Genomic DNA, 27,839 nt, shown 5'->3' with positions numbered 1-27,839 from the left:
AAACCATGCTGACTCTGCCTAATCACGGGTAACAGTGCCCTGTTACCACTTCCTTAATAACGAATTCCAGCATTTTCCCGACGACCGTTGTCAGGCTAACTGGCCTGCAGTTCCCTGTTTTCTTTCTCTTTCCTTTCTTGAATAGCGTGGTTACATTTACTATCTTCCAATCCACTTCTAGAATCTAGGAAATTTTGGAAGATCACAACCAATGCATCCACTATCTCTGCAGCCACCTCTTTTAGAACCCTGGGATGTAGGTCATCAGGTCCTGGGGATTTGTCAGCTTTTAGTCCCGTTAATTTCTCTAGTACTTTTTCTTTACTAATATTAATTACTTTAAGTTCCTCACTCTCATTAGATCATTGGTTCCCCACTATTTCTGGTATGCTTTTTGTGTTTTCTACTGTGAAGATGGATACAAAATATTTGCCATTTCCTTATTCCCCATTCTAATTTCTCCTGTCTCAGCCTCTAATCTCTTCCTTTTTGTAGAAGCCCTTACAATATGTTTTTATATTTCTTGCTAGTTTACTCTCCTATTCTATTTTCTCCCTTACAATCAATTTTTTGGTCATCCTTTGCTGGTTTCTAAAACCCTCCCAATCCTCAGGCTTACTACTCTTCTTGGCAACATTATAAGCCTCTTCTTTTAATCTAATGCTATCCTTAAATTCTTCGCCTGAAGGTGCCTTCTCTTGTCCCCCCTGCATGTTGCCCAAGTGACCATTTTTCATATGCGAGTCTAGACAAGTGCTTGCAGGTAACTTGATTGTGGAGGCGGTCACAGCCCAGCCCGACTTGGTCCTCACTTGACACCCGCGTGCAACAGGAGTCGCTGAACAGCAGCAAGGACCCTGGCTGATTCTTCCCCTTCCTAGATCAGGGCGCTGAGGCCAACAGTAGCACCCCCAACTGATGAGATCCACTAACTCAGAACAGACCAAAAATCAAACCTTGGATCTTTTAAGCCCATATGGCTTAGTACCACACTAGACAATGCGTTTACTCACTAAGCTGATCAGGGAGCTCATTTTTGCCATTTAAATTTTTAAAAAGCCAATGCATATTATTGTTGCATTGAGAAAATGATAACACCTGGTGCTACAATTATAATGATTGATCACAGCAAAAGGCTATTGTTGTACCTGCAGAATATTCTTGTTTGCAAAAACATACAAGTCTCCAGTTTGAAAGCAGAGTCGTTATCAGCATGGTATATACAGGAAGAATCTTCTACCATCTCAGTGGTGCTTGAAGCTGGGAAGTTAGCAATCCCTGCACGATGGTATTAACTGGGTTCAGGAATAATCTCCCTGTGACTTGACCTAACAAGCTCTGGCACTGCCACATGTACAAGTTACACGTGCTGGATTCATGGTAATCATTGGGGATGGCATCTGGCCTTGTATCTCACCACAAAAAGACACAAGCATCAAAGGTGTCAAGCATAGAACAATGCACAAAAACGTAAGAAACAATCTAAATGTAATGAGTTGGCTTTCACTGCTGTTTGCGTTAAACAGCTGCAGGCTCCATCTGCAGTTCAAGCCTTTTAAGTTGTGTGAACTTAGTACAATTGCCAGTCTCACTCTTCAAAGACGGCAAAAAATGAGACTGAATTTTCTGTAATTCACCCTTTTATTTATCAGTTGTACTAACGCAAATGCAGCTTCTAAGTTCTATCTCAGGCATTTTTTCGTATTGTTCTCTGATTGGGAAGATATGCAGGCTAGTGCCCTGCTCCTAACCCTCCATTATGCACTTGATGAGGCCCATAAGGATTCTATGGGAGCACTTTACTCTCTGGTTTCCTCTTCTCTCCTGTGCAGAAGAACTCAGGACCTCAACTCGGGATTATCCCAATGGCTCCGCCAAGATTGAGATGTTGCCATGTGGGGAATTGTGATCTCAAACCCACATTCTACCAGTGCACTGTTTGCTAAACGTCACATGCTAGCCTACAATTTTTGTCCTTGGATATTGTCCGTCCCCTTTGTTCACTTCTATGCTAAAATGCACGACCAGTGCCGACACACAATCCAAGTGCATCCCAGTCGAGACACGACAACAAACACAAATAAATTTCAAGTTATTTTTGCTTGTTTAAAAACGCCACAAATTTGGAATGCTGGCATTTTAAACTGTGCAACAGAGCAATAAAGACCAAAACCGGAAGTGTCGATAATGTAATACAATGCTCCTAAATGCATGATTTCAAGACTCAAAACTTTTTAATATTGACTTGGTGGTAGAAGAGGAGATGAAGTGCGTCAGGTAGTGGCAGGTATTAAAAGCTTAATAATTATAGGAGGAAGAGAACGACTAAGGCAGATCATAAGTTTCAGTTTGAAGGTCCTAGGATTAAGGAGGAGACTGTGTAATGAGTCTCGATTTCAACACAGGGAGAAAAAGAGGGAAGTAGAAAGCATATTCGGAGTTTAGGAGGAACAAGAGGGGAAAGCTTATAGGAGCACTGCCTGTACTAGTGTTGGTAAAACAGTGAGACAAAATTGATTGTGATGAAGAGGTTAGAGGTAAGGGGGGGATCGCCAGTCAGTTGACAAGCTTTCTTATCTGTCCGGTTCAGGAATATGACAGAGGTGGTAGAAAACCCTCCCAAGATAGGGGAGTGGTATATGGGATGGACTTGTGGGTTTATAGAAAGTTAAGAATTGTTGAGAGGAAAACGTGTTTGGTATGAAAGAGGAAGCCGAGTTTCTTGGATGCAGCTTCAGCTGTGGGAGTTCTACTTCCAGAAGCAAAATGCTACAGTAAGAAATATTAAATTAAATATCGCTAATACAAGATCAATAACTCTTGATTAGTGAACATGGAGAGTGCTAGGTTGGTTTTTCACTCCAGAGAAATAACCTTCACAATACATTGTTACTACACCAATTAATAGAAATTGCAGTTTTAAATTTCTCATGTCTATAGGTTTTAGTGCACTGTCAAAACCAGTGTGCACGCCAGAGAAAACACAGCTGTAATCCCTAGACTCTCATGACCAGGCAGAATGATTCCGGCTACAAGCTTAAGAGCCGATCCATTACATGTCTATCCAGAATTTTTGCCCTCCGAGAACAACAAAATAATTTTACATCCTTTGAGAAATGGCTCCAAGTTTACGATTTGTCAGCTTACACAATGAAGGAGCGGAGACAAGTGGTGCTCCGTTTTATGGGCCTCTGTAGGCCCATTACAGGGATACTGTCAGTTTTCTACATTTGTATATAAATCTCAGCTAACAGTTGTAACAGTAATACAATGTAACTTTATTATATAGAGCTGCCTGAGAAATTACAGCCATTTCAACACGTATATTACTGAGGTCTTTTGGGTAAGGCTACATGCTGGAATTTAAAATAAGTTAAAAAAAAATTACACCAGAAAAGAACTCAATTCACAAATACTTTTTGTATTTTAAAAGGAAACTTAATATTTTCATTGCAGTAACGAGTAAACTTAAATTTATTTGTGCAGAAGCTGATATTTATTCAAGCTTTTACAATCTTTCAATGCAAACTTAGATTTTATCCTTTGTTTTAACTACATACATTAAAAAAGAATTTCCATTTCCATTTTTTAATTCCCTCCCACTTTATGCATGTGTCAATCCCAAGGTAACCGAGCAGGCATGTAATCTATGCCAAGACTTGTGCCGGCTTTGAACTGTAACCTGCCAAAAGTAAGTGCATGGAAGTGGCCTGGGTTGTTTTTTTCAGTTATTTGTCCTCTCTCTTCCTATAGGTAACTGCCTCATTTCCATGTGGCATTGCCTTCCAAGGGTCCAGGTGAAATTAGCAACGTCATATGGGGGAAAATTGGGTGGAGCCTGATACCCTCCTGATCCAAGTGATGGATGTCAATGTATCTTAATTTTTAATCTAATTGCTGGTGGTGTTGCTGAGTTGCACTGTTGCTTATATAATTGTATAATCTCGGTGACTCAATACAAAGAACTGAAACCTGTGTGAAAAAAAAGTAGTGTGCTGAGATGAAGTGTCACCAGCAGGGTGATCATTTGTAATGGTAATTCTTCTGTTGTGTTTCCCAGGGCCACAGATCACCTGCATACATGCGACCTGCTCCCTTTTTTCTGCCAATGGTAGTCCAAGCTGGTGCTGGGTTCGGGGTTGGGGGGGGATAAATGAGGCTACGACAGTAGCTTGGGGACCCCTTTCCCTTCAGATATCAGCCTCCACTCTGTCCCTCGCACAGCAACAACTTCCATTTATACAGTACCTCTAACATAATAAACAGCCCAAGGCATATCACAGAATAACCATACAGGAAACAGGCAATGAACCTATAGGGTTGTCGTGAGGAGAGATTGAGTAGAATGGGCCTATACTCTCTGGAGTTTAGAAGAATGAGAGGTGATGTCATTGAAACATAAGATTCTGAGGAGGCTTGACAGGGTAGATGCTGAGAGGTTGTTTCCCCTGGAGAGTCTAGAACTAGGGGGCATAATTGCAGGATAAGGGGTTGGCCATTTAAGACTGAGATGAGGAGGAATTTCTTCACTCAGGGGGTTGTGAATCTTTGGAATTCTCTACCCCAGAAGGCTGTAGGTGTTGAGTCATTGAACATATTCAAGGCTGAGATAGATAGATTTTTGGACTCTAGGGGAATCAAGGGATATGGGGATCGGGCAGGAAAGTAGAGTTGAGGTCGAAGATCAGCCATGATCAATTGAATGGCAGAACAGGCTCGAGGGGCTGTATGACCTACTCATAAAAATAAAAATTATATAGATTTTTTTTACAGCACAGAAACAGGCCAATTCGGCCCAACTGGTCTGTGCCGGTGTTTGTGCTCCACACGAACCTCCTCCCACCTTGCTTCATCTTACCCTATCAACATATCCTTCTATTCCTTCCTCCCTCACTTATCTAGGTTCTCCTTAAATGCATCTATGATATTTGCCTCAACCGCTCCATCTGGTAGCAAGTTCCACATTCTCACCCCTTTCTGAGTAAAGAAGTTTCTCCTGAATTCTTTATTGGAATAATATAGTACTCCTGCTACTATTTCTTATGTTCTTACCAGGAAAGGAGAGGTTAAGAGGGGTGACCAAGAGCTTGGTCGAAAAGATGGGTTTTGAGGATTTTTTTTTCAGAAAGAAGAGATGGAGAGGTTTAGGCAGGGAATTCAGAGAGTAGGATCCAGGCGGCTGAAGACCTTGCCACCTGTGGTGAGGCAAAGGGAGAAGTAGATACACCATACAGGGTGAAACACATTTCTCAATCACAATTCTGAGGGAACCTATTAGATTTAATTGCTGTCCTTGTTCTTTGGGATAATATGAACATTCATAAGATCGATTTTGTCACCTAAAAAAATTTGGGTGGCACTAAATTTTATATAAAGAATGGAAAGATAAATGAAAAACTGATGCACTTGAAGACAATTCCCTGGTATTTTATTGGGTGTATTTGGAAATGCCTGTTTGAATGGATGATCAAATCTGCCAACCACGGAGTTAAATGGCTGAGATTGAAGACTGTTTTCTCTGACTTTTAACTTAAAGGAACATGAAAAATACACAGTGTTCCACAATCCAATTGACGATCCAGTGCGTTCACCAAAATCTCTGTTTACTGCAGTAAGCTCTGGAAATCACGTTCATTTAACAAATGAGTTCCTTTCTATTAGTATGTACAGTTGGTGTAGCAAAAGCTGAAGTTCCGTGGATGAGCTGAGAAATTCAAATTAAAATGAGACTTTAATAAAAGGCATAGGACGAATCCAGGACTAATAAAGCAAAAGAAAATCAAGTGGAGCATAGAAATAAAGAAAAGATTAGAAAGGCAAAGAGATGGTATGAAGAAAGATTGGTAGGTTACAAAAGGAAAGAGTAAAGGATTTTATAATCACAAAAACTAGAAGAATAATTAAAGAAAGGGTAGGGCTGATTAGAGATGAAAAAGGAAATCAGTTCAGAAGGAATGGCAAGAGATGCTAAATGAGTACTATGCCTCAGTTTTCACATAAGAGTGTGGCAGTGGGAACGAAGGGTGCAAGATGGGGGAATGGAGCAATTAGATAGGTTAAGTATTGAAGTAGCACTGAAAAAACTGAAAGAACTCAATATGGAAAGGTACTGGATGTTGAGGCAAGTCAGAGAGGAAATAGTAGAGGGGCTGACTGCAATATTTCAAATATCCTTGGATATGGAAGTTGTGCCAGAGAATTGAATGTTGCCAATGTAAAATCTCTGTTCAGAAGGGGATTAAGCCAGGTAACTATAGTCAGCTTAAAATCAGTAGTGGGAAAGCTTCTAGATACCATAATACAGAATAAAATTAGTACTCACTTTAAAAGACTTGATGTGGAGATGCCGGTGATGGACTGGGGTTGACAATTGTAAACAATTTTACAACACCAAGTTATAGTCCAGCAATTTTATTTTAAATTCACAAGCTTTCGGAGGCTTCCTCCTTCGTCAGGTAAATGTTCAGGAGCTCCTTGAAGCCTACGCATTTATACATATAGAACAATACATGGTGTTTACAGACTGCCCCTGCAACTGCCCGTTGCCAAGGCAATCACCGTGTTCAGACAGAGAGGTGTCACCTGCAGAACCCCCGAATACACATTCAACAAAAAAAAACAAACAGGAAAAAAAAGAGAGAGGCAGAGACATCCGGAAGGCAGAGAAAGCCAGCAAATGACCCATTATATTAAAAACAGATAACATTTGTTCGCTGGTGGGGTAACGTGTAGCGTGACATGAACCCAAGATCCCGGTTGAGGCCGTCCTCATGGGTGCGGAACTTGGCTATCAATTTCTGCTCGACGATTTTGCGTTGTCGTGTGTCTCGAAGGCCGCCTTGGAGTACGCTTACCCGAAGGTCGGTGGATGAATGTCCATGACTGCTGAAGTGTTCCCCGACTGGGAGGGAACCCTCCTGTTTGGCGATTGTTGCGCGGTGTCCGTTCATCCGTTGTCGCAGCGTCTGCATGGTCTCGCCAGGGTCTGCTCAGACGAGGAGGAACGCGATGGACACCTACAGACGCTGAAAGACGCCCTAGTAAGAACGGGATATGACGCTCGACTCATCGATCGACAGTTCCGACGGGCCACAGCAAAAAATCGCACAGACCTCCTCAGGAGACCAACACGGGACGCAACCAACAGAGTACCCTTTGTCGTCCAGTACTTCCCCGGAGCGGAGAAACTACGCCATGTTCTCCGCAGCCTTCAACATGTCATCAATGAGGACAAACACCTCGCTATGGCCATCCCCACACCTCCACTACTCGCCTTTAAACAGCCACCCAACCTCAAACAGACCATCGTTCGCAGCAAATTACCTAGCTTTCAAGAGAACAGCGTCCACGACACCACACAACCCTGCCACGGTAACCTCTGCAAGACATGCCAGATCATCGACACAGATACCACCATCACACGAGAGGACACCACCCACCAGGTGCATGGTTCATACTCCTGTGACTCGGCCAACGTTGTCTACCTCATACGTTGCAGGAAAGGATGCCCCAGAGCATGGTACATTGGCGAGACCATGCAGACGCTGCGACAACGGATGAACGGACACCGCGCAACAATCGCCAAACAGGAGGGTTCCCTCCCAGTCGGGGAACACTTCAGCAGTCATGGACATTCATCCACCGACCTTCGGGTAAGCATACTCCAAGGCGGCCTTCGAGACACACGACAACGCAAAATCGTCGAGCAGAAATTGATAGCCAAGTTCCGCACCCATGAGGACGGCCTCAACCGGGATCTTGGGTTCATGTCACGCTACACGTTACCCCACCAGCGAACAAATGTTATCTGATTTTAATATAATGGGTCATTTGCTGGCTTTCTCTGCCTTCCGGATGTCTCTGCCTCTCTCTGTTTTTTTTTTCCTGTTTGTTTTTTTTGTTGAATGTGTATTTGGGGGTTCTGCAGGTGACACCTCTCTGTCTGAACACGGTGATTGCCTTGGCAACGGGCAGTTGCAGGGGCAGTCTGTAAACACCATGTATTGTTCTATATGTATAAATGCGTAGGCTTCAAGGAGCTCCTGAACATTTACCTGACGAAGGAGGAAGCCTCCGAAAGCTTGTGAATTTAAAATAAAATTGCTGGACTATAACTTGGTGTTGTAAAATTGTTTACAATTAAAAGACTTGGGTTAATTAAGCACAGCCAGCTTGAATTTGTAAAAGGCAAGTCATGTCTAACAAATTTAACAGAATTTTTTATTGAAGAAATAACATAGTATATTAATAAAGGAAACAGTTATGCTGTATATTTGGATTTTCAAGAGACGTTTGATAAGCACAGGAGACTTGCTGATAAAATTAAAGGGAATGTGACAGCATGGATGAGAAGTTGGTTAAAGGTCAGAAAACAGAGAGTAGTAGTTAATGGACGCTTTTCAAACTGGAGGGATGTAAACAGTGGTGTCCCCCAGGGGTCAGCATTGGGACCAGAGAAATTGGGATTCTTTTCCTTACTGCAGGGAATGTTATAAGGAGATCTGATAAAGATCTCCTTAATAAAAATTATTTCAGTTTTTGATAAAGGAGAATAGGCTGCTGGACAATACTGTGAATCACAGAAGCCCCCAATTCTGCTAGACTCTGCTCCATAGATCCTTAACCCCTGCCCGTTCCTGGTGGATTGGAAGAACTCTTCCCCAGAACTATCCTCTCCACTCCCAGATTCCAGAATTTCATCTCAGTGCTCACAAACTAGATCCCAGGCCCTTGGACCTCGCTCCCCAATGCACCCAAATGTCCTAGTGGTTCAGGAATGTTCCTAGAACAGAGCTCCCCTCCCAATGCTCCCCAACTCTGGGGCCCCAAAGCATTCCATATCCCATTACCTACAGACCCCCAGACCTTATCCCATTACCCGAGACCGTATCCCATTACCCCCAGACCTTGAGACCGTATCCCATTACCCATAGACCGTATCCCATTACCCCCAGACCGTATCCCTTTACCCCCAGACCGTATCCCATTACCCCCAGACCGTATCCCATTACCCCCAGACTGTATCCCATTACCCCCAGACCGTATCCCTTTACCCCCAGACCGTATCCCTTTACCCCCAGACCGTATCCCTTTACCCCCAGACCGTATCCCTTTACCCCCAGACCGTATCCCTTTACCCCCAGACCGTATCCCTTTACCCCCAGACCGTATCCCTTTACCCCCAGACCGTATCCCTTTACCCCCAGACCGTATCCCTTTACCCTCAGACCCCGAGACCTTGTCCTCTTACCCCCAGACCCTGAGACCAGAGACCTTGTCCTCTTACCCCCAGACCCTGAGACCAGAGACCTTGTCCTCTTACCCCCAGACCCTGAGACCAGAGACCTTGTCCTCTTACCCCCAAACCCTGAGACCAGAGACCTTATCCCATTACCCTCAGACCCCGAGACCTTATCCCATTACCCTCAGACCCCGAGACCGTATCCCATTACCCTCAGACCCCGAGACCGTATCCCATTACCCTCAGACCCCGAGACCTTATCCCATTACCCTCAGACCCCGAGACCTTATCCCATTACCCTCAGACCCCGAGACCTTATCCCATTACCCTCAGACCCCGAGACCGTATCCCATTACCCTCAGACCCCGAGACCTTATCCCATTACCCTCAGACCCCGAGACCTTATCCCATTACCCTCAGACCCCGAGACCTTATCCCATTACCCTCAGACCCCGAGACCTTATCCCATTACCCCCAGACCTTATCCCATTAACCTCAGACCCCGAGACATTGTCCCATTACCCTCAGAACCCGAGACCTTATCCCATTCCCCCCGGACCACGAGACCTTATTCCAATACTGCCAGACCCCAGGGCTCCTGCTCACTACTGCCTCCAATGCTGATAACTCAGTGTCCCTGATAATACTACATGACCCCCCGGTCCTTAGAAAACCTGCAACTGACCATGAGCGACACCACAAGAGGTTTACTGGTAAATTATGAAAATCTATCTACAAAAATAAAAATCTGGAAATATGTCATTGTTGGAGGTGAATCATAGGCAATGAGAAACAGATGGTTGCCATAGGTGGAAATCAATGACTGACCAACGTACACTGATGCAGCATGCATGCCATTAAACTGAAAGTAGGGGTTTCCCATTTTTGTTGCCAGAGTGTTAGAGCTATAATATTTGAATATAAACTGCAGTCTTGAGAATTCTACTTAAAATGTGGTTTAAACAGTGTCAAAAACCAGTAGCTTTCCCCCCTTGTTCTGGATGCAATTAGTAGGTGGTTGGTTTTGTTTCATTAGTACTGTGCACTCTGTTGACCTCTGGTGATGTTTCATCCCAGCAATATTAATAGCTACCACATTACAATAACAAGTGTCCCCAGGACCCATCAATGATGTATTTGCACTGCTACTGTGGCAATTAGCAGGATCTGGCGTTGCTCCAGAGCTGCTACAATACTCTTCACAAATATGCAGCACTCTAGGTTTATAACCCATCCGGTAAATTTATCATCGCTCAGTAAAATTAATTTTCAGATCTTCAAAAATTGTTGAGGGTTTTCCCTTGGTTAAATCATTACATTTTGAACTTTGTGATTTTTTTTGGTGTAAATGTTAAATTAATTCTATCGAATATGCAAGTATAAATAAGATGGCAGACACCAAAACACTAGATAACCTACATTGAGTGCTGTCTTCCTCATTCTTTAAATGAATATATGTCTGCACACAAATGAGTAGACTCTTATCCCAATGCCGTAGGCACCAATGGTACAGTGTCCAAACGGGTGGTGCCATACTGGTGCACTGCAAGCACATGATCTTCTCCAAGCCCTGCTGCACATAAGTTTGTTCTAGTATTGGATCTCAGGCCTTTTGAAAGGAGATGTCGGCCGGGAGATGAAGCTGATGCACATCGATAGCAAACAGTAAGAGAAACTGAAAGTTGCAGGTGGTCCAGTTCAGAAAGAAAACAAAGATAGACAGGGAGGGAGATTTTTACAAGTAGGTTCAATTACATCCAAAACAAGACTCTACATTTGGTAGGTAATCTAACATTCTTCCCTATTTGCTCAACCAACATATACAAATTTATTTATGCCATAGCAACAGCGGATGAAGAAAAACTCATGAGCAGTTTGCCATATCATGGCCAGTATTAGAAGCCAGCTGCTTAATTTCAACAAACTGAGAAATATGGGCTCTTCTCCATCTAAATCTGGTCACAAAAAAATTCTGGGCATGAGAGGAATCGGTAGAAAGGAGCAAAACTCTCTCAGCTAGGAGACTGAGAGATGACTTAGCAGGATGACTTTACATGCAGCAAAATCTCAACAGCCATTTGTTGTGGAAGATTGGACTTTTGGTAACATGTCCAAAATCAAGAACAGACGAACCATCCGTAATCCAGATAGACCTTGTACCTGCCATTGTGGCTGCCATGTCATTCTCCATGGTTATGAGGTAACAGAACAAGAGAGGCTGGTGCAAGTATTCATACATAATGGTCAAGTAAAAATCCCTCCATTTGCTTATGTACATTTTTGTTGCTGTTTTATTTGTATTTAGTGTCGATGGAAATTTTATTTTTGTGAGGACAAGAAAGAGATATCAGGAAGACTATAAGCTAAATACAGACACAATGAGCACTGCCATCTTAGAGTAGATTGCCACATTTTAGCCTATAAATACCGACGTGGCAAAAAAGAAATGGACACCTAAAACGATGTGGCATGCTGGAGATGAACAGCCTTTACTCGTATTTTTTGTGTAACACGTGATAAGATGCTTACTGACGGGGAAATATTATACTGCCAAACATAACCAGCTACTGTCAGCTACGTACACTACATGATGCACTGCAAAACACCCCTCCCCATTACGCACCACTAAAATCTTACCTCGTAGCACCATCTTCCCAACAGGTAGTATAAGGAAGCATCATCTTGCTTCAGCTGAATGGCCTTATCAATGTGCTCCTAGAAAAATATTAAGAAACAGGAGTTAGATTGTAAATTTGCTAATACTGCAGCTGAGAAGTCAGCAGAACACGGCCTGATTAGACTACAGACTAATGCAGATACATCCAAAATCTGAATATATAGTTCAGTTCAACATCCCTATTTTTGTACTTCCTTTTGCTCTAATTTTTTTTCCTCCCCATATACCCTCTGCACAAAATCTAGGCTGCAGTACTGAGGGAGTGCTCCATTGTCGGAAGTGCCGTCTCTTGTATGAGATGTTAATCCGAGGCCTTGTCTGCCTGTTAAAGTGAATGTAAAAGATCCCATGGCACTATTTGAAGAAGAGCAGGGGAGTTCTCTGCAGTGTCCTGGCCAACATTTATCCCTCAATTAACATGTCAAAAAATAGATTAACTGATCATTTATCCCACTGCTGTTTGTCAGAACTTGTGCACAAATTAGCTGCCACATTTGGATACACAACAACAGTGACTACACTTCAAAAGTAACTCATTATGAGAAGTCTTGAGGTTGTGAAAAGCCATATATAAATGCAAGTTCTATCTTTTCGTTATTTCTTTGCACATTTCCTGTCCAGCTTAAAAGGTAAGTGAATTGACCTAGAAGATTACAGTGTAGCATGAGGTTGTTCAGCCCAGTGTGTCTGTGCTGGCTCTTTGCTACAGCTGTACAAAATTAATCCTATTTCCCTGTTCTCTCCCCACAGCCCTGTATCTTTAACAGTTTCAAATATTTATCCACTAAAAAGATGCAATGGTTTCTGCCTCAGCCATTCCCTGTGGCAAGGGATTCCGTAGTTCGACAATCCACTGTGTAAAGACATTTCTCCTAACCTCTCTCATCACTGTCTCTCCTACCAGAGGTAATAGTCTTTCCCTATTTACCCTTTCAAAACTGTTCATAATTTTTTTAAACTTCTATTAAACCATCTCTTACCTTTCTCTGCTCCAGAGTTTCAGTATCTCAAGTCTCTCCACAATTATATTTTTCCATCCCTGGTATCATGTTAGTGAATCTATGATGTATGCTCTCTATTGCTTTAATTTCCTTTCTACAATGGGGTTCCCAATACTGCAAGCAGTACACTGACCTAATCAAGGTTTTGTCCAAATTTATCATTACTTCTTTACTCTTGTACTCCATGTTATTATTTATAAAATCAAAATATTACTACAACAACATCTTGCATTTATATAATGCCTTTAATGTAGAAAAACATCCCAAGGTTCTTCACAGGAGCCTAATCAGATAGAAATTGACACCAAGCCAAAGGAGGAGATATTAGGAGGGGTGACCAAAAGCTTGGTTAGAGAGGTGGGTTTTAAGGAGGAGAGTGAGGTGGAGAAGAGGAGGGATTTAGGGAAGGAATTTCAGAGGGTGGGATGTAGACAGCTGAAGGCATAACCGCCAATGTTGGGGGGAGAGGGAGGATGGGATACAGAAGAGGCCAGTCGGAGGAACAGATAGTTCTTGGGGGGGCAGGGGTTGCAGGGCTGGAGGAGGTTACAGAGATGGGGAGGGTGAGACCATGAAGGGATTTAAACACAAGCATGAAAATTTTAAATTGGAGGTGTTGAGGGACTGGGAGCCAATGTAGGTCAACAACGACAGAGGCTATAGGTGAGTGGGACTTTGTGTGGAAGAAGAGATATACAGCAGAGATTTAGATGAGCTGAAGTTTACACAGTGTGAAGGATGGGGGGCCAGCCAGGAGAGCACTTGCCTTTTTATGGCCCTAATCTACCTACACTTACATGGAATTAGGTATTTCAGTCCCTAGGTCTCTCTCCATCCAGTCCTCCTAAAAATTCTTGCGGCCAGTTGATGAGTAGTGTATGCAGAATCTTATGGGATCACCTGCCAACCTTTAAAGTGGAGAATGGATCTTCCGATTTTTCCTCCTCGTTAATGAGACTTTAGTTACATGGATAGACAGGAGAAGTTGGGGTTATTCTCCATGGAACAGAGAAGGTTAAGAGGAGATTTGATAGAGGTATTCAAATCATGAAGGGTCTAGACAGAATAGATAGAGAGAAACTGTTCCCATTGGCAGAAGGGTCAAGAACCAGAGGACATAGATTTAAGGTGACTGGCAAAAGAACCAAAGGTGACATAAGGAAAAACTTTTTTACACAGCGAGTGGTTAGGATCTGGAATGCACTGCCTGAGGGGGTGGTGGAGGCAGATTCAATCATGGCCTTCAAAAGGGAACTGGGTAAGTACTTGAAAAGAAAAAAATTGCAGGGCCACGGGATAGGGCAAGGGAGTTGGACAAGCTGGATTGCTCTTGCATAGAGCGACGCGGATTCGATGGGCCGAATGGCCTCCTTCCATGCTGTAACTTTTCTATGATTCTATGGAAAAGTAACCTTACCCTGAGGGCACAGCAATGGTTGGGAACTCACCACATCTAGTCTATGGCAACACTGCAAGGCTGATAGGGACTGTAAAAATAGGCAACAAAAAAGGAATTCGGAATCTGAATTGGGTGTACTGATTAAAAAAAGTTACTGAGCTGAAACAACAGGATTACTGAGTCACTCTAAATTATTTTACCTCTAAACACCCCAGTTTCTAACTGGATTCCTAAACCAAGAATAAATACATGGAACAATTCCCACAAACAGGCTCTCCTTGGCCATTGGCAAATGTTCTGAAGTGGCTTACGAGATTTTCTAGACATGCTACTAATTTTCTCAGATGGCCGTTTCATTGCAACCTGCATACATGTCATCACAGGGTTCATGTGGAGGAGGCTCTAACTCAGGAACTGAGTGAAAGAAAGAAAAAACAGGTTGAAAGAGAAGCCAAGAGAATTGGAAGGAAAGTGGGAGTGGGAGAGAAGAAGCAAAGTAACTGTGAAGGGAGCCAGAAGAGAACCAAGGGGAAAAAAAGCATGATTTGTAAATAGTACAAGTGTCAAACTTGGATTCTATGGTTCTATGGATTAATATATTGTGTGTGTGTGACTGGACACAAACACAAGGACAAAAACAACGTCCATTTACGCACAGGAAAGTACATAGAAAATACAGAAAAAAAATACAAGTCAGATCGGATTGTAATCTGCAAGCACTGACTATTCTCCTTCGATTCCCCTGATAAAAGAAACAGCACAGCTGACGGACGTCTCAACTTCTGAGGCAGTTATTCAGGGACACAGCCAGGCTAATAAAAAGACTTGCATTTATAAAACACCTTATTATGTATCTGAGAAACATCCCAAAGCACTTTATATATTAATATTGAAGTGTAGTCATTGTTATATAGGGAAATGCAGCAGCTAATTTGCACACAGCAGGGTCCTACAAACAGCAATGAGATGAATGAGCAATTCATCTGTTTTTGGTGGCGTTGGTTGAGGGATGCATGCTGGGATAAGTCCTTGCTTTTTTAAGCCCACCTGAGCAGGCAGACAGGGCCTTGGTTTAACATTTCATCACAAGATGGTGCATTTGACAGTGCAGCAGTCCCTCAGAACTGCACAGAAGTGTCAGCCTGGACGACATTCTCAAGTCCTGGAATGGGGTTTGAATCACAACCTCTAGCTCGAGAATGGAGTGCTACCAGCAGAGCCAAGCTGACACTTAATCAAGGATAAAGGATTAAAATCAAGGACACCCAAAATGCATGGTCTAGAAACTCCAAATGCCAGAGAACCTGCATTAGACCCTTTTCAAACTTTGTTAAATGTTCTCACATTCATTTTTATGGCATTCCTCTTGTTTTGTTTTTCTTTCACTACCTTTTCTGTTTTACACATCAAATGTTAAAAAAAAACTACTGTAGACACATCCCCAATTCAGTCTTTTACCTCAGAATTCAAAAGCAGATGTGCAGGTTAACAACATTATGGAATTAAATGGCTACAACCCAACTGGGCTGTAATCCTCAAATGAAATGAGTGAAAAAATTGAAAAAACTCAGAATAATATTTTAGGTGTTCCATACATACAGGAGGTGTACCCAAGATAACAAATGCTAACCCTGCCATCCTAATGGCATCTAAGTGAGATTGCCAATTTGGTGCCAATTAGAATAGTTTTGTCCTGAGTTTATGCCCACAGGCTGCCAAGTTTATTTCACACAGGACTCTTGTAGGAAGCAGACTTTCAACCCATCAACTGTTTATATTTATATAGCGCCCTTTACGTAGTACATGACCCAAAAGACTTCACAGAGGAGAAACAGAGGCTAAACAGTAAGTCCGAGAAGGTAAGTGAGGTGGCCCTTGAAGGTAGGGAAAGAGGTAGCAAGGTGGAAGGTTTCGGGTTAGAGTTCCAGAGGGTAAAGCTGAGATGCTATGAAGCTCTGATACTGTCAGAAGATCAAAGGAGGAAACCTGGGATGTAGGGCTGGAGGAGATTGCAGAGGCAGAGTGGGATGTTGCCGTGATTTGTGGATGTTGCCATGATTTGTAAATGAGGATGATGATTTTGAATTCAATGGACTGGGGAAATGGGGAGCCATGGGAGATTAGCAAGGACAGGGGTGATGGGTGAATAGAACTTAAATGTGGGACAGGATGCTGTCAATTTTGTATTGTTTGGAGTTTGAGGACACTGGTGAGGGTGATGGAAAAGTTGATCTGGAGGTAACAAAAGCATGTATTAGGGCTTCAGTGGCAATGGGGGCAAGGTAAAAGCGGTGTTAGAACTTAGCAGTCTTTGAGCTGAGTTTCAAACTCCACATCCTTCCCATCAGAGTCTAACAAGACACTGAGATTGCATGCCATAAAGAGTGTAGTGAGCAGTTGGGGAGATGGACAGAGTTAGGGGACAAGGGAAAGGAACTTTTGTCAAGAACTGAAGAGAATGACTTTGGTGTTGGCAGTGTTCAAGTTATAGAGAGTTCTGGTTAATCCTCGACTTGATATCAGACAAGCATCTGGTCATCAAGTCAAGGATGGAAGCAGGGAGATGCAGCTGGGTGTTTTCAGCATGCATGTGGGAGCTTCTCTCATGTCTACAGATCATGTTGACAAGGCTCAAGTCAGGGAACAGATGAAATAGGTGAAGCCATTGCTAAAGATGTAGTGGCTACATTGATGCAGGTAGGAGAGGTACCAAGAGAAGGCAGCCCCAAAGACATGGACCATGGAGGAGATGTGATATGGGGAGGTTGGATTTGGTTGACTGTGTTTAATGGCATGGAGAGGATGAGCAGGATAAAAAATAGATAGCATGCCATAGTCACTTTAAGGAGGATGTTGTTGGTACCTTCTACCACGGCAGTCTCAGAGCTTCAGTGCTGTGTCCCCTTTCTTATGTACACTAAAATATCAACAATAACTAGATTGTAGCTGCTGGGATTAGTATAATGCATTTACCTTGAACTGTAGTATCTTTGTTTTAATTCATTCTTGGGATGTGAGCACTGCTGGCTAGGCCGGCATTTATTGCCCACCCCTAGTTGCCCTGAGAAGGTGGTGGTGGGCTTTCTTCTTGAACCGCAATTTGTAGCGGCTTGAAAGAAATGAGTGGCTTCCTAAGCCACTTCAGAGAGCAGTTCAGAGTCAACCACATTGGTGTGGACTGGAGTCACATATAGAACAGACCGGGTAAAGATAGGTGGATTTTTATGCCAATCCAACAGCTTCATGGTCACAATTGCCAGTACTATTGCTTATTTCCAGATTTTCTTAAGAACTGAACTCAAATTCTCAAACTACCATTTTAGGGGTTGAACACATGATCTCTGGATTATTAATCCAGGCCTCTGGATTACTAGGCCAGTAACATAACTACTACACTACCATAGCAGCTCTACTCTCCAAGAGACAAACCAGGGAGATTGAAAGGTAGAATTGATGCTAGTCCAACTAATACCTTATTGCTAGCACTAGGAACCTTTTTTGTGTTATACAAGAGTGTAGATAAGAACATAAGAAATAGGAGCAGGAGTAGGCCATAGGCCTCTCGAGCCCTGCTCCACCATTTCAATAAGATTATGGCTGATCATCTACCTCAAACTCCACTTTCCCGCCCTATCCCCATATTTCTTGATTCCCTTAGTGTCCAAATATCATCGATCTCAGTTTTGAATATACTCAACGACTGAGCATCCACAGCCCTCTGGGGTAGAGAATTCCTAAGATTCACAACCCTTTGAGGAAAATTTTCCTCATCTTGGTCCTAAATTGCTGATCCCTTATCTCGAGACCATGAAGCCTATTTTTAGTCTCTCTTGCCAGGGGAAACAGCCTCTCAGCATTTACCCTGTCAAGCCCTCTAAGAATTTTATAAGTTTCAATGAGAGCACCTCTCATTCTTCTAAATTCCAGAGAATACAGGCCGATTCTACTCCATCTCTCCTCTCATAACCCTCTCATCCCAGGAATCAATCTAGTGAACCTTCGTTGCACCCCATCTCAGGCAAGGATATCCTTTCTTAGGTAAGGAGACCAAAACTGTACCTATATAATTGTAGCAAGACCTCCTTACTCTTATATTCCAAACCCCTTGCAATAAAGGCTAACATACCATTGGCCTTCCTAATTGCTTGCTGTATCTGCATGTTAACTTTCTGTGATTCGTGTACAAGGACACCAAAATCCTTCTGACTACCAACATTTCTTATTCTCTCACCATTTAAAAAATATTATGCTTTTCTATTCTTCCTATCAAACTGGATAATTTTACATTTTCCCACATTATACTCCATCTGTCACCTTTTCGCCCACTCACTTAACCTGCCCATATCCCTTTGCAGCGTCTTTGTGTCCTCCTCATAGCTTACTTTCGTCAGCAAAATTGGATACATTCGATCCCCTCATGTAAGTACAGGGGATCTGATAGCAGAATTTCCTTTAGCTCATTGGCTTATTGGAGCTCCATCTCTAGAGACCATGCCTGCAGTCCAGCATCACAACTTCAAGTGTCCCTATTTTATTTACATAAAAATTATGGTACCAACCATATTAAAAGGCAAAAAAAGTTGAAATCTGCCAAGACTAAAAAGTCTCATCCTTGATTCCACTGCATAAATGGTGGGCCCTACACCTTTGGTGTTTTGAACAGGCTTTGGACTAAATGACAGAATGCAAATTATTTGCAAATGAATATGTAACAAAAATGTGAATGGTTTGATAATGCTCCAGTGAAGCACCTTGGGACGTTTTACTACGTTAAAGGCACTACATAAATGCAAGTTGTTGTTGTTGATTGTAAAGTATTTTTTTCCCGAATGTCAATTTTCAATCCTTTCCATCATCATATCTGTCCTACACACTCCGTTCCCTGGGATGTGAACTCTTCTCAGAAATGCAGATTCAATTCTGGTTCCAGACTCAATAGAAAAGGTTTCTGTGGTGAGATGCAACACTGCATAGTTTTCAGCATTTTCTTTTCATCAAGTTTATATATAATGACAAAAAATAAATGATATGTTTAACACACACAGTTTTTCTTGTATCTAAACAATGAGAGTCATTGGAATCTTGGTCTGTATCTGTCCAAAGGGATGTTTCCAGTGAGAAGCCTGTGCTCGCAGGGAGCACTGGTGGGAAATCGTGGGCCCACAGTGTCTACGTTTCTGTCCATTTAAATTAATGGTTGGAAAACCAGGCACAGCAGGTCTGCAATTTCTCCACTAGCACCCCTGTGAGCACTGCTCCTCACCTGAATGTCCTATTGGGGATCAGCCCTGATGTGCTGACACAGCTTCTACAGCTGGCAGCTCAGCAAATAGAAAAGATGCTGCTGTTGCCTTCAGTCAGAATTAATGTTGGCAAGACTGTGGGAAGTTGGTCACTTCCAGGCTGTTCGTTCTGATATTAAAGACGGGGAGACAACACGTCCAATCGGCCCTGGTTTTTACATTAAACTTATCCAAATACTTACTGGAACGATTGCAGCCAAATGTGATCTGTCTTCCTAACTTTGAAATAACTCATTTGGCTGCTCCTTAACCGTTGCCACACCAGTGATTGAAATTTACCACTCTAATTAGTGCGTAATTAGACATCCTGCCACATAGACATCTGATTGCTGAGGGAATTTTCTTTAAATTGGAGTAAGTCACATTATTGTATATAGTTAAAATAAATTAAGACTTCTATACTGCCTATTATAATTTTATTTTATATGTGGGTTACAATAGCAAGTTGCGACCCTGGATGGTTTTAACATCCAGGATAAACATTCTTGCAGGAAGTGTCGCCAGCTGCATTCACTGAGGATCAGAGTTAGAGTTACTGAGCTGGAGGAGCAGCAGGAAACACTGTCACATATGGGAGACGGAGGGGTTTCTGTAACACACTTTCTAAGAGGTCACAAAATACAGTGCTTTATTCATGGCATGTTATATTCTTCTTTGTTCGGTCTTTTGCTTGGGGTACCATTGGGCTAAAAACTAATTTTAGAAAATAACCCAGTCTGTTTGATGCCCAATAGACCATGACTAGTATGGGTAATGGGGAGGCATTAGCTTGTAAATGCCTTAAGTTGAAACCCTTTTTACCTGTTTATTCAAAGTGGACTGTTACAACTAGGTGTCAACTGGATTGATGTAGCAACTAATAGGTTTGCAGTGGTCCATCCTAACATTTTTGTTAACTGGTTTGTGTTTGTGTACATTTGTAGTAAGCTATTTAAATCCAGACTTGATTTTGGGTTCTTGAGTTATCACTTCGGAGACCATTTGTGGGAAGATCAGTCATTATCTGTGAAATCCTATGACAATGTGATCCAATCAGGAGAGATGCATATTTGATTTTCTTTGTTCTCTGGTTGAACTTCAAAGGAGTTAGAAAATATATTATGGATAGGCTTGCTCCAATTCAGCAGTCCTATCAGAATACATGAGAGGGTTCGTGGATTAGTAGTGAAGCCCCCACATTAATTTATTTTCAGGGACCTTGTTTCAGATCCAGTTTTAGTGCTAAGAAGCATTATTTTATTTTATTTTCTGCATTCTGAACAGGAATATAGTTAGGTTTTGTATATTACTGCAAATCTGCAAACTATTTGATAGTTGATGACTTGACAAGAGTTTATTCTACCACCTTTCAAATTCAAGGTGATTATGTTGCAGCCTGTGATAGATCCAGTAGGCCAAATACAGTTACAAGTTTCTGTTTGGCCTTGGGGCTTGCTAAAATTATCCAGATATTGGGCGTGTAAAGGAATAGTTCAGTTTGTAGAGGGAGGGATCACTAATGGGAGTGGCTTATGGTGCTGAGCATGAGGAAAATATCCAAGGTTAAAGCCTAAAACCCAATAGTGATCACTCCAGGGGCAGACAGAGTGATAAATGATTGGAAATAGGTAGTCTGCCTTCAAGACGATAGAGAAATAAGTAGCGCAGGGCTCCCTTAAGGGCGTTGTTAGAACAGAACGTAATCTCTGCTCGGACCACCACCTTGAAACACTAATAACTAAGCACATTGTTCTTATGGGATTCCTGGCCACTTACAGTCTCATCCCACTTCCCGAATAGTGCACACTGCAAAATGGACTTGATTAAGATTGCTATTGTATATTTTGGTTTATATATCTGATCCATGGAGGGAGAATGACAGGCTGGACTCAAGACTGCTGTCAATATCATTTTGATATCACCCCTCCCTATCTCTGAAACCTCCTCCAGCCATACAACCGTTTGAGATCTATGCGCTCCTCCATTGCTGGCCTCTTGCGCACCCCGATTTTAATCGTTCCATTATTGGCATCCGTGCCTTCGGCTGCCTAGGCCCCAAGCTCAGGAATTCCCTCCCTAAACCCCTCTGCCTCTATCCACCTTTAAGACTCTCCTTAAAACCTTTGTCTTTGACCAAGCTTTTGGTCACCTGTCTTAATATCTCCTTATGTGCCTTGGTGTCAAATTTTGTCCGATAATCGCTCCTGTGAAGCACCTTCTGAATTGAAAGAGTACATATTGTGACAATCTTCCACCGTTTTACTTCAATGAAAGCTTGTTCCTAACATAGAATTTCTCAATGAAGGTTTTACACTGGTTCTAAAATTGGTTAAGTGGAGGAAACAAAAACTTACAACTACTGAGTAAGTTTATGATGTAACTTTTTACCACGTTAAAGGCGCTATATAAATACAAGTTGTTGTTGTTGATACAGAAGCAGAAGAGCTCAACTCAACTCTGTACTGATCTGAACTCAGTGAATCGGAAACACTGAAACCAAACAAACAAAATTTGGGCACAGCAGTGAAAAACTAGTTTGTGGCCATGATAGGCCAGGACTCAATAGAATTAATTTTTTTTAAAATATATATCTTCAGGCATTTTGGGGCAGTTATTCTATTCAGAACGTTGGGTGCAATTTGTCACTGAGCTCCTCATGCTGAATAGGCCAATCCACTGTTGCATAACTTACCACTGATGGTAAGTTAAAGCCATTAATCAGGCTATATTGAAATGACTTGAATTCACCACTCTAATAAGCAAAATAAAGAGTTTGACTTATAAAAATAAAATGAGTGCTACAAAAGATGAGAAACGGTAACTAAAGAGTAGGCACAAAGGAGACATTTCAGTGACACTGCATTTGTCCGAGTGAAACAATAAAACCAAATTAAATGCACCTTTTTGGAAACAAACAATTCTGTCCAATACACAGTCAGCACAATTGCTGGGCACCAGAAGAGCACAGCTTGCAACAGAGGACTTCTAAGAGCCCTGAGCACTAAATCTGCATTGCCTATAACAGCGCAGGTAAGTGCCAAACTGAGGCCTGGGTAGTAGTGTTGCAACGTTGCCTAAAACAGAGAGCACTGAAGTGGCCTGAGTAATTGTGCTTTTTAAAAAAAGTTAAAGTTTCTAAAGTTGTTACTATGACAGAAGCAGAGCTCCCTCCTGCGGCTTATTCTAAAGTTTCTGCATTAAATTTTTCTCTTGAATTTATAGCTAGGAAGCATTGCAAACTTAGAATGGAACACTATTAGCGGCTTCTGAAGAGAGGTTCTGTTGTCCTTGTCTTGGGAACCAAAGCGAAAGCAAATACACTGTCTGGAGTTACGGATATTTTCATGGGAACCTTCAGGCCCAGCCGGTCTCCGGAAGAGATGTTGCTACATGTTCAGTACATTGGGGAGTTTCTCCTGGCTTTGAAATAGTGAATATGTTGTAGTGAATAGTTAGTTGTAGCTCTAACAGATAAGCCTCAACACAAGTTTTATTCTGCAGGACACAAGCCATGTGCTTCAATTTGAGAATCCGACAAGATGCAAGAGCTCACCCTAGGTCTACTATGATGTTGCCTCCTCAAAGTATTATTTCGGTATGCAAGACCAGGATGAGGAGTGAACTGCTGCTCGTCAAATGATTGTCATGGTACCTTTGGGGATAGCGACTACAACAAAATCGCATGCAGCATGATCTGAGATTCAGAAATACCGAAGACTAGGAGCTAGCTATTTAATTTCAAAAGATTTGAGGGAATGGCTTAAGCAAATTAATTGAGCAGGAGTGAGGGGTTTGTTCAACAACATTCAGTAGAGGACACATAGAATTCTTTGAAATACATGAATAATGTTGAGCATAAAGGAGAAATACATATCTAAATGCATTTAAGTGTCAGCTTGGCTCAGTAGTACTACTTCCATCTGAGTAAGATGGTCATGGGTTCAAGCCCCACTATAGATTTGAGTTCATAATCTTGTCTGACACTCCAGTGCAGTACTGAGGAAAAGCTGTGTAATCAGAGGTGCCATCTTTCACGAGTGTTAAACTGAAGCTCTCCGCTGCCTGCTCAAGTGGACGTAAAATATCTCATGGTACTATTTGAACAAGAGCAGAGTGTTTTCGCAGTGTCCTGGTCAACATTCCTCCCTCAACCAAAACCATAAAACAGATCAACAGGTCATTCACTCATTCGCTGTTTGTGGGACTTACTGAGAGCAAATTGCCACCTTAGTCTACACAACAGTGACTGCACTTCACAAACAAATTCATTGATTGTAAAGTGCTTCAGGACATTCTGAGGACGTGATGAGGTGCCCTATAAATGCAAGTTCTTTCTTCTATCTTTCAGCAAGCATAGACAAAACAAATGAAATCATAAATTAATTAATAAATTCATCACAAGTGAAATGAAGAGGAAGAACAAACTTTACAAATCCTGCAAGGGGAAAGGAAGTAATTCATTGGGGTGGGCATAAGGACATGCAGAAACATGTGCAAAAAGTGGTCAAAGAGGCACAGAGAAACCTGGAAATGCATAGCTGCAGATGCAAACCATAACACTAAGAACATTTTTTTCGGTACTGTAACAGTAATAGTAGTTAGAGAAGAGGCAAGAACCCTATCAGATGCAAGCTAAGGATGAGTACACTAAAGGGCTAATTCTGTAATCCCAGCCCAGTGCTGCACTCACAGAGCGCATGGATCATAGAATCAGGGCTACAATGTTGATCTCAGACACACACTCCCTTCTCCACTGAGATGCTGAATCAAAGGAATACCTCTTGAATGATTACTTCCTTCAAATATTCACAATGTAACATATGAGCAACATGCCAATCAAAAACTGCAATAACTAAAGTAGAATTGACTGATCTAAATATGATAAAAATCCCATACAAAATTAAAAGGGTCAAAACAAATACTGTTTTGTTTGAGAGGTGGCATTTATTCCAAAGTACTAAGAGGGACAAGGACGAAGATTTGTAAGGCATTTATGGCCATTATATGAGAGTCGATGAATATTGAGGAGGTAGCAGTAGATTGGAAACAGGCTAATGTGGTGCCCATTTTGAAAAAGAATGACAATGCAGATTGCAGGAAACTACAGACCCATTACTCTTACTTCAATACCATAGAAAATAATGGAATTGATCAGGAGAAAACTTGCAGATTACTTGTATAATAATCTAGTAATAAGCAGTAAATATGGATTCAGAAAAGGAAGATCCCTTCTGACTAACCTCCTTTACTATTTTGAGTAAGCGATATTCCCAAGCAATTGTGGAAAACTCGATGACATAGCACTTAGACCTGCACAGTGGCGGCTGGTGACCCTTTTGACAGGTGAAGCACAGCTATACATGCCTAACCAAGCTAGTTTGTTTCCATGGTAACAGGCCCTTCCTGTGGAATCCCATCAACCACCTTATTTTTTAATATTTTATATTATAACAGTATGTTTGAAAGAGTCCGTGTAAGTGCATTACTCAAGGGATGAATTAAATACCTTTCTATGTTTAGCCACATTGGCCTTGGATTCTCTTAACATTAAAGACAGCGTATAAGTTGACAGAGGGGTCAGAACACCAGTACTAGATTCTAGCACCAAAATCCCATCCAATTTCACTGGCCATAATCCAATACTGTGGCTCAGAATTTGCTGATTACAGATTAATAATATGGAAATTAGCAACCTCCTTCTCACAACTCAGTGGCACTGACATTCGGAACTCCCTCGAGTACTCCGAAGGCCAGTACTTGAGGATGGTGAGGCTAGCATCAAGTTGCACAGTGCCACTGCATCCAGAGGGTGACCCTGAATAGGAAGCTTCAAGTGGTGGGCTGTTGAAAAGCTCAACAACTAGGTCTGTAAATATAAAATGCAAACATAATTTTAGGAAAATGTTAAAATTCATGAAATTCTTCAAACATTATTTCTTCATTTCTTTTACATGTGAACATGTACATTTTTAGTGAACAAAAATACTTTAAAATTATGATTTTACAGAGCTTATTGTTTTTTTTATATTCTTAAGAAGTAATGTAGCAAAGTTAACTGCAATTTGTGCCTATATATTTTGAAATACAAAAAACATTTTTATTTACCTTTGAAATGTCATAACCGTGGACCTTTTTATCACTTCATTATCCAGTGCCTATTTCATCTCCTTCTGCCAGTTCTCCATTCAAATCTCAGATTTAAAATTTCTAACACAGTGCCTGTTCATTCTTGTTTATGGAATGGTCTATCAAAGGTGGTACTCTGCTCTGCTGGGCTTTGCTTTCATTAATATATATTTGTACCGTGGCTTGTGCCAGTTGAAACAGGCAATTTATTTTCTTCACAAAAATGTTGCCGTTAAGTTTTTTAAATGCCTATTCAGAACACAAGGCTACGGACCAAATGCTGGAATATGGGATTAGATTAGACTGGGCTTGATGGCCGGCGCGGACACGATGGGCCGAAGGGCCTCTATCCGTGCTGTATAACTCTATGACTCTATGACTCTATAACACTACAGTATTAAATTGCAATGAAAATTACACATTAGACCAAGGGGAAAAAAATCTCATTAGTATTGCATCATAATGTATTTGCAAAGTTTAAACTTTTGTTTTATACTGAAAATCCTCCCAGGTATTAAAAATATTAAACGTGTCTGTCAGCAGCAATAAAGCCTGGATCAATAATAACTGCAGTATTGGTGGTTTTGGTGGTTTCAGGTATCAAAATACACAACAGGCTTGATAAACTTAATTGTATCGACCCCCTAGCAATTGCCTAGACTTATGTATCTGGTTTGTGCAATTACCGTTGTGATAATGCCACACCACAAAGGGTGAGTTTAAAAGTGCCTTTCCAGAGCACAGATTCTGACAAATTAATAAGTATGTACGTCTGAGCCCCGTTGTCCATGTCAAATATTGTAATTTGTGGTTTCAGGTTTTTGCCACTAGAGGTCCTCCATGAGCTAGGTAAAGAATGCTGCCTTCAGTAAAAGGAAAGAAATACCACATCATTTCAATTAATTCCACAGGTCCCTCAGAGTTGTGTCACTATTTTCTGCTTAGACTGAGCACCCCCTCCCGCCGCCACCCCAGAAAATTGAGACATATTGGAATTTGCGATGCATGGCCAATTTAGATCACGTTGGTTTCAAACAGAATTTGAGGTCAACTGAGCAGCAGCTACCATGGTTAAAGACCCAGTGCGATGGGTTTGGCAATTGCTGACTTGCTGCAATAGTGTAACTGTGAAGCCGTTATAAGGTCAACTCCAAAGTTTACCTCGAGATATTTATCTTGTAACATTTGCACCACATAAGTGCCAGGCAATGACCACCTCCCCATGACATTCAATGGCATTACCATCACTAAGTCCCCACCATCAACATCCTGGGGGTCACCATTGACCAGAAACTCAACTGGACCAGCCACATAAATGCCGCAGCTACTAGAGGAGGTCAGAGGCTGGGTATTCTGTGGCGAGTGGCTCACCTCCTGATTCCCCAAAGTCTCTCCACCACCTACAAGACACAGGAGTGTGATAGAATACTCTCCACTGGTTTGGATTGGTGCAGCTGCAACAACACTCAAGAAACTCGATACCATCCAGGACAAAGCAGTCCGCTTGATCGGCAGCCCATCCACCATCTTAAAAATCCGCTCACTCCATCACCAGTGCACCATGGCTGCAGTTTGCACTATCTCCAGGATGCACTTCAGCAACTTGCCAAGACATCTTCAGCAGCACCTCCCAAACCCACGACCTCCACCACCTAGAAGGACAAGGGCAGCAGGTGCATGGGAACACCATCACCTCTAAGTTCCCGTCCAAGGCACACACCATCCGACTTGGACATATATCGCCATTTCTTCATCGTCGCTGGGTCAAAATCCTGGAACTCCCTATCCAACAGCACTGTGGGAGTACCTTCACTGCATAGACTGCAGCAGTTCAAGAAGATGGTTCACCACTACCTTCTCAAGGGCAACTAGGGATGGGCAATAAATGCTGACCTTGCCAGCGATGCCATCTCCAGAGAATCAATTAAAAAAAGGTCAGTGATTATAATGCACTGAACAAAGTCCATCAATGCAGCATACAGTGCCTTATAAAATGTTTTAGTATGCACAATAATAGAGGTGGTGTCACTAGATTGCTTTTTTATGTCCATGAAGCAGCATAACAACAGAGTACCACGTGAGAGAGCTGTAAGCAAGGATAGGTGCTCTGTGA

At 42.0% G+C, this 27,839-nt stretch overlaps 1 protein-coding gene across 2 annotated transcripts in view; it reads right to left on the bottom strand.

Annotated features, from left to right (window-relative positions):
* Positions 1 to 27,839, bottom strand: part of rmdn3 (regulator of microtubule dynamics 3) — a 237,618-nt gene that overhangs the window by 40,512 nt on the left and 169,267 nt on the right. The window contains exons 8-9 of one of the 2 annotated variants that reach the window (XM_067991188.1): positions 11,879 to 11,956; positions 6,406 to 7,016 (exon numbers count right to left, since the gene is read on the bottom strand). In XM_067991188.1, the coding sequence (XP_067847289.1) occupies positions 6,990 to 7,016; positions 11,879 to 11,956 (105 nt within the window). In that variant the 3' untranslated portion in view covers positions 6,406 to 6,989. Of the gene's footprint in view, positions 1 to 6,405; positions 7,017 to 11,878; positions 11,957 to 27,839 lie in introns of those variants that run through there. The other variant, XM_067991187.1, reaches the window with a different exon arrangement.

This window comes from Heptranchias perlo, chromosome 10 (assembly GCF_035084215.1).
Source record: "Heptranchias perlo isolate sHepPer1 chromosome 10, sHepPer1.hap1, whole genome shotgun sequence".
In the NCBI taxonomy this organism is placed as follows: Eukaryota; Metazoa; Chordata; class Chondrichthyes; order Hexanchiformes; family Hexanchidae; genus Heptranchias; species Heptranchias perlo.
This window is presented reverse-complemented; position numbering and strand designations above follow the sequence as displayed.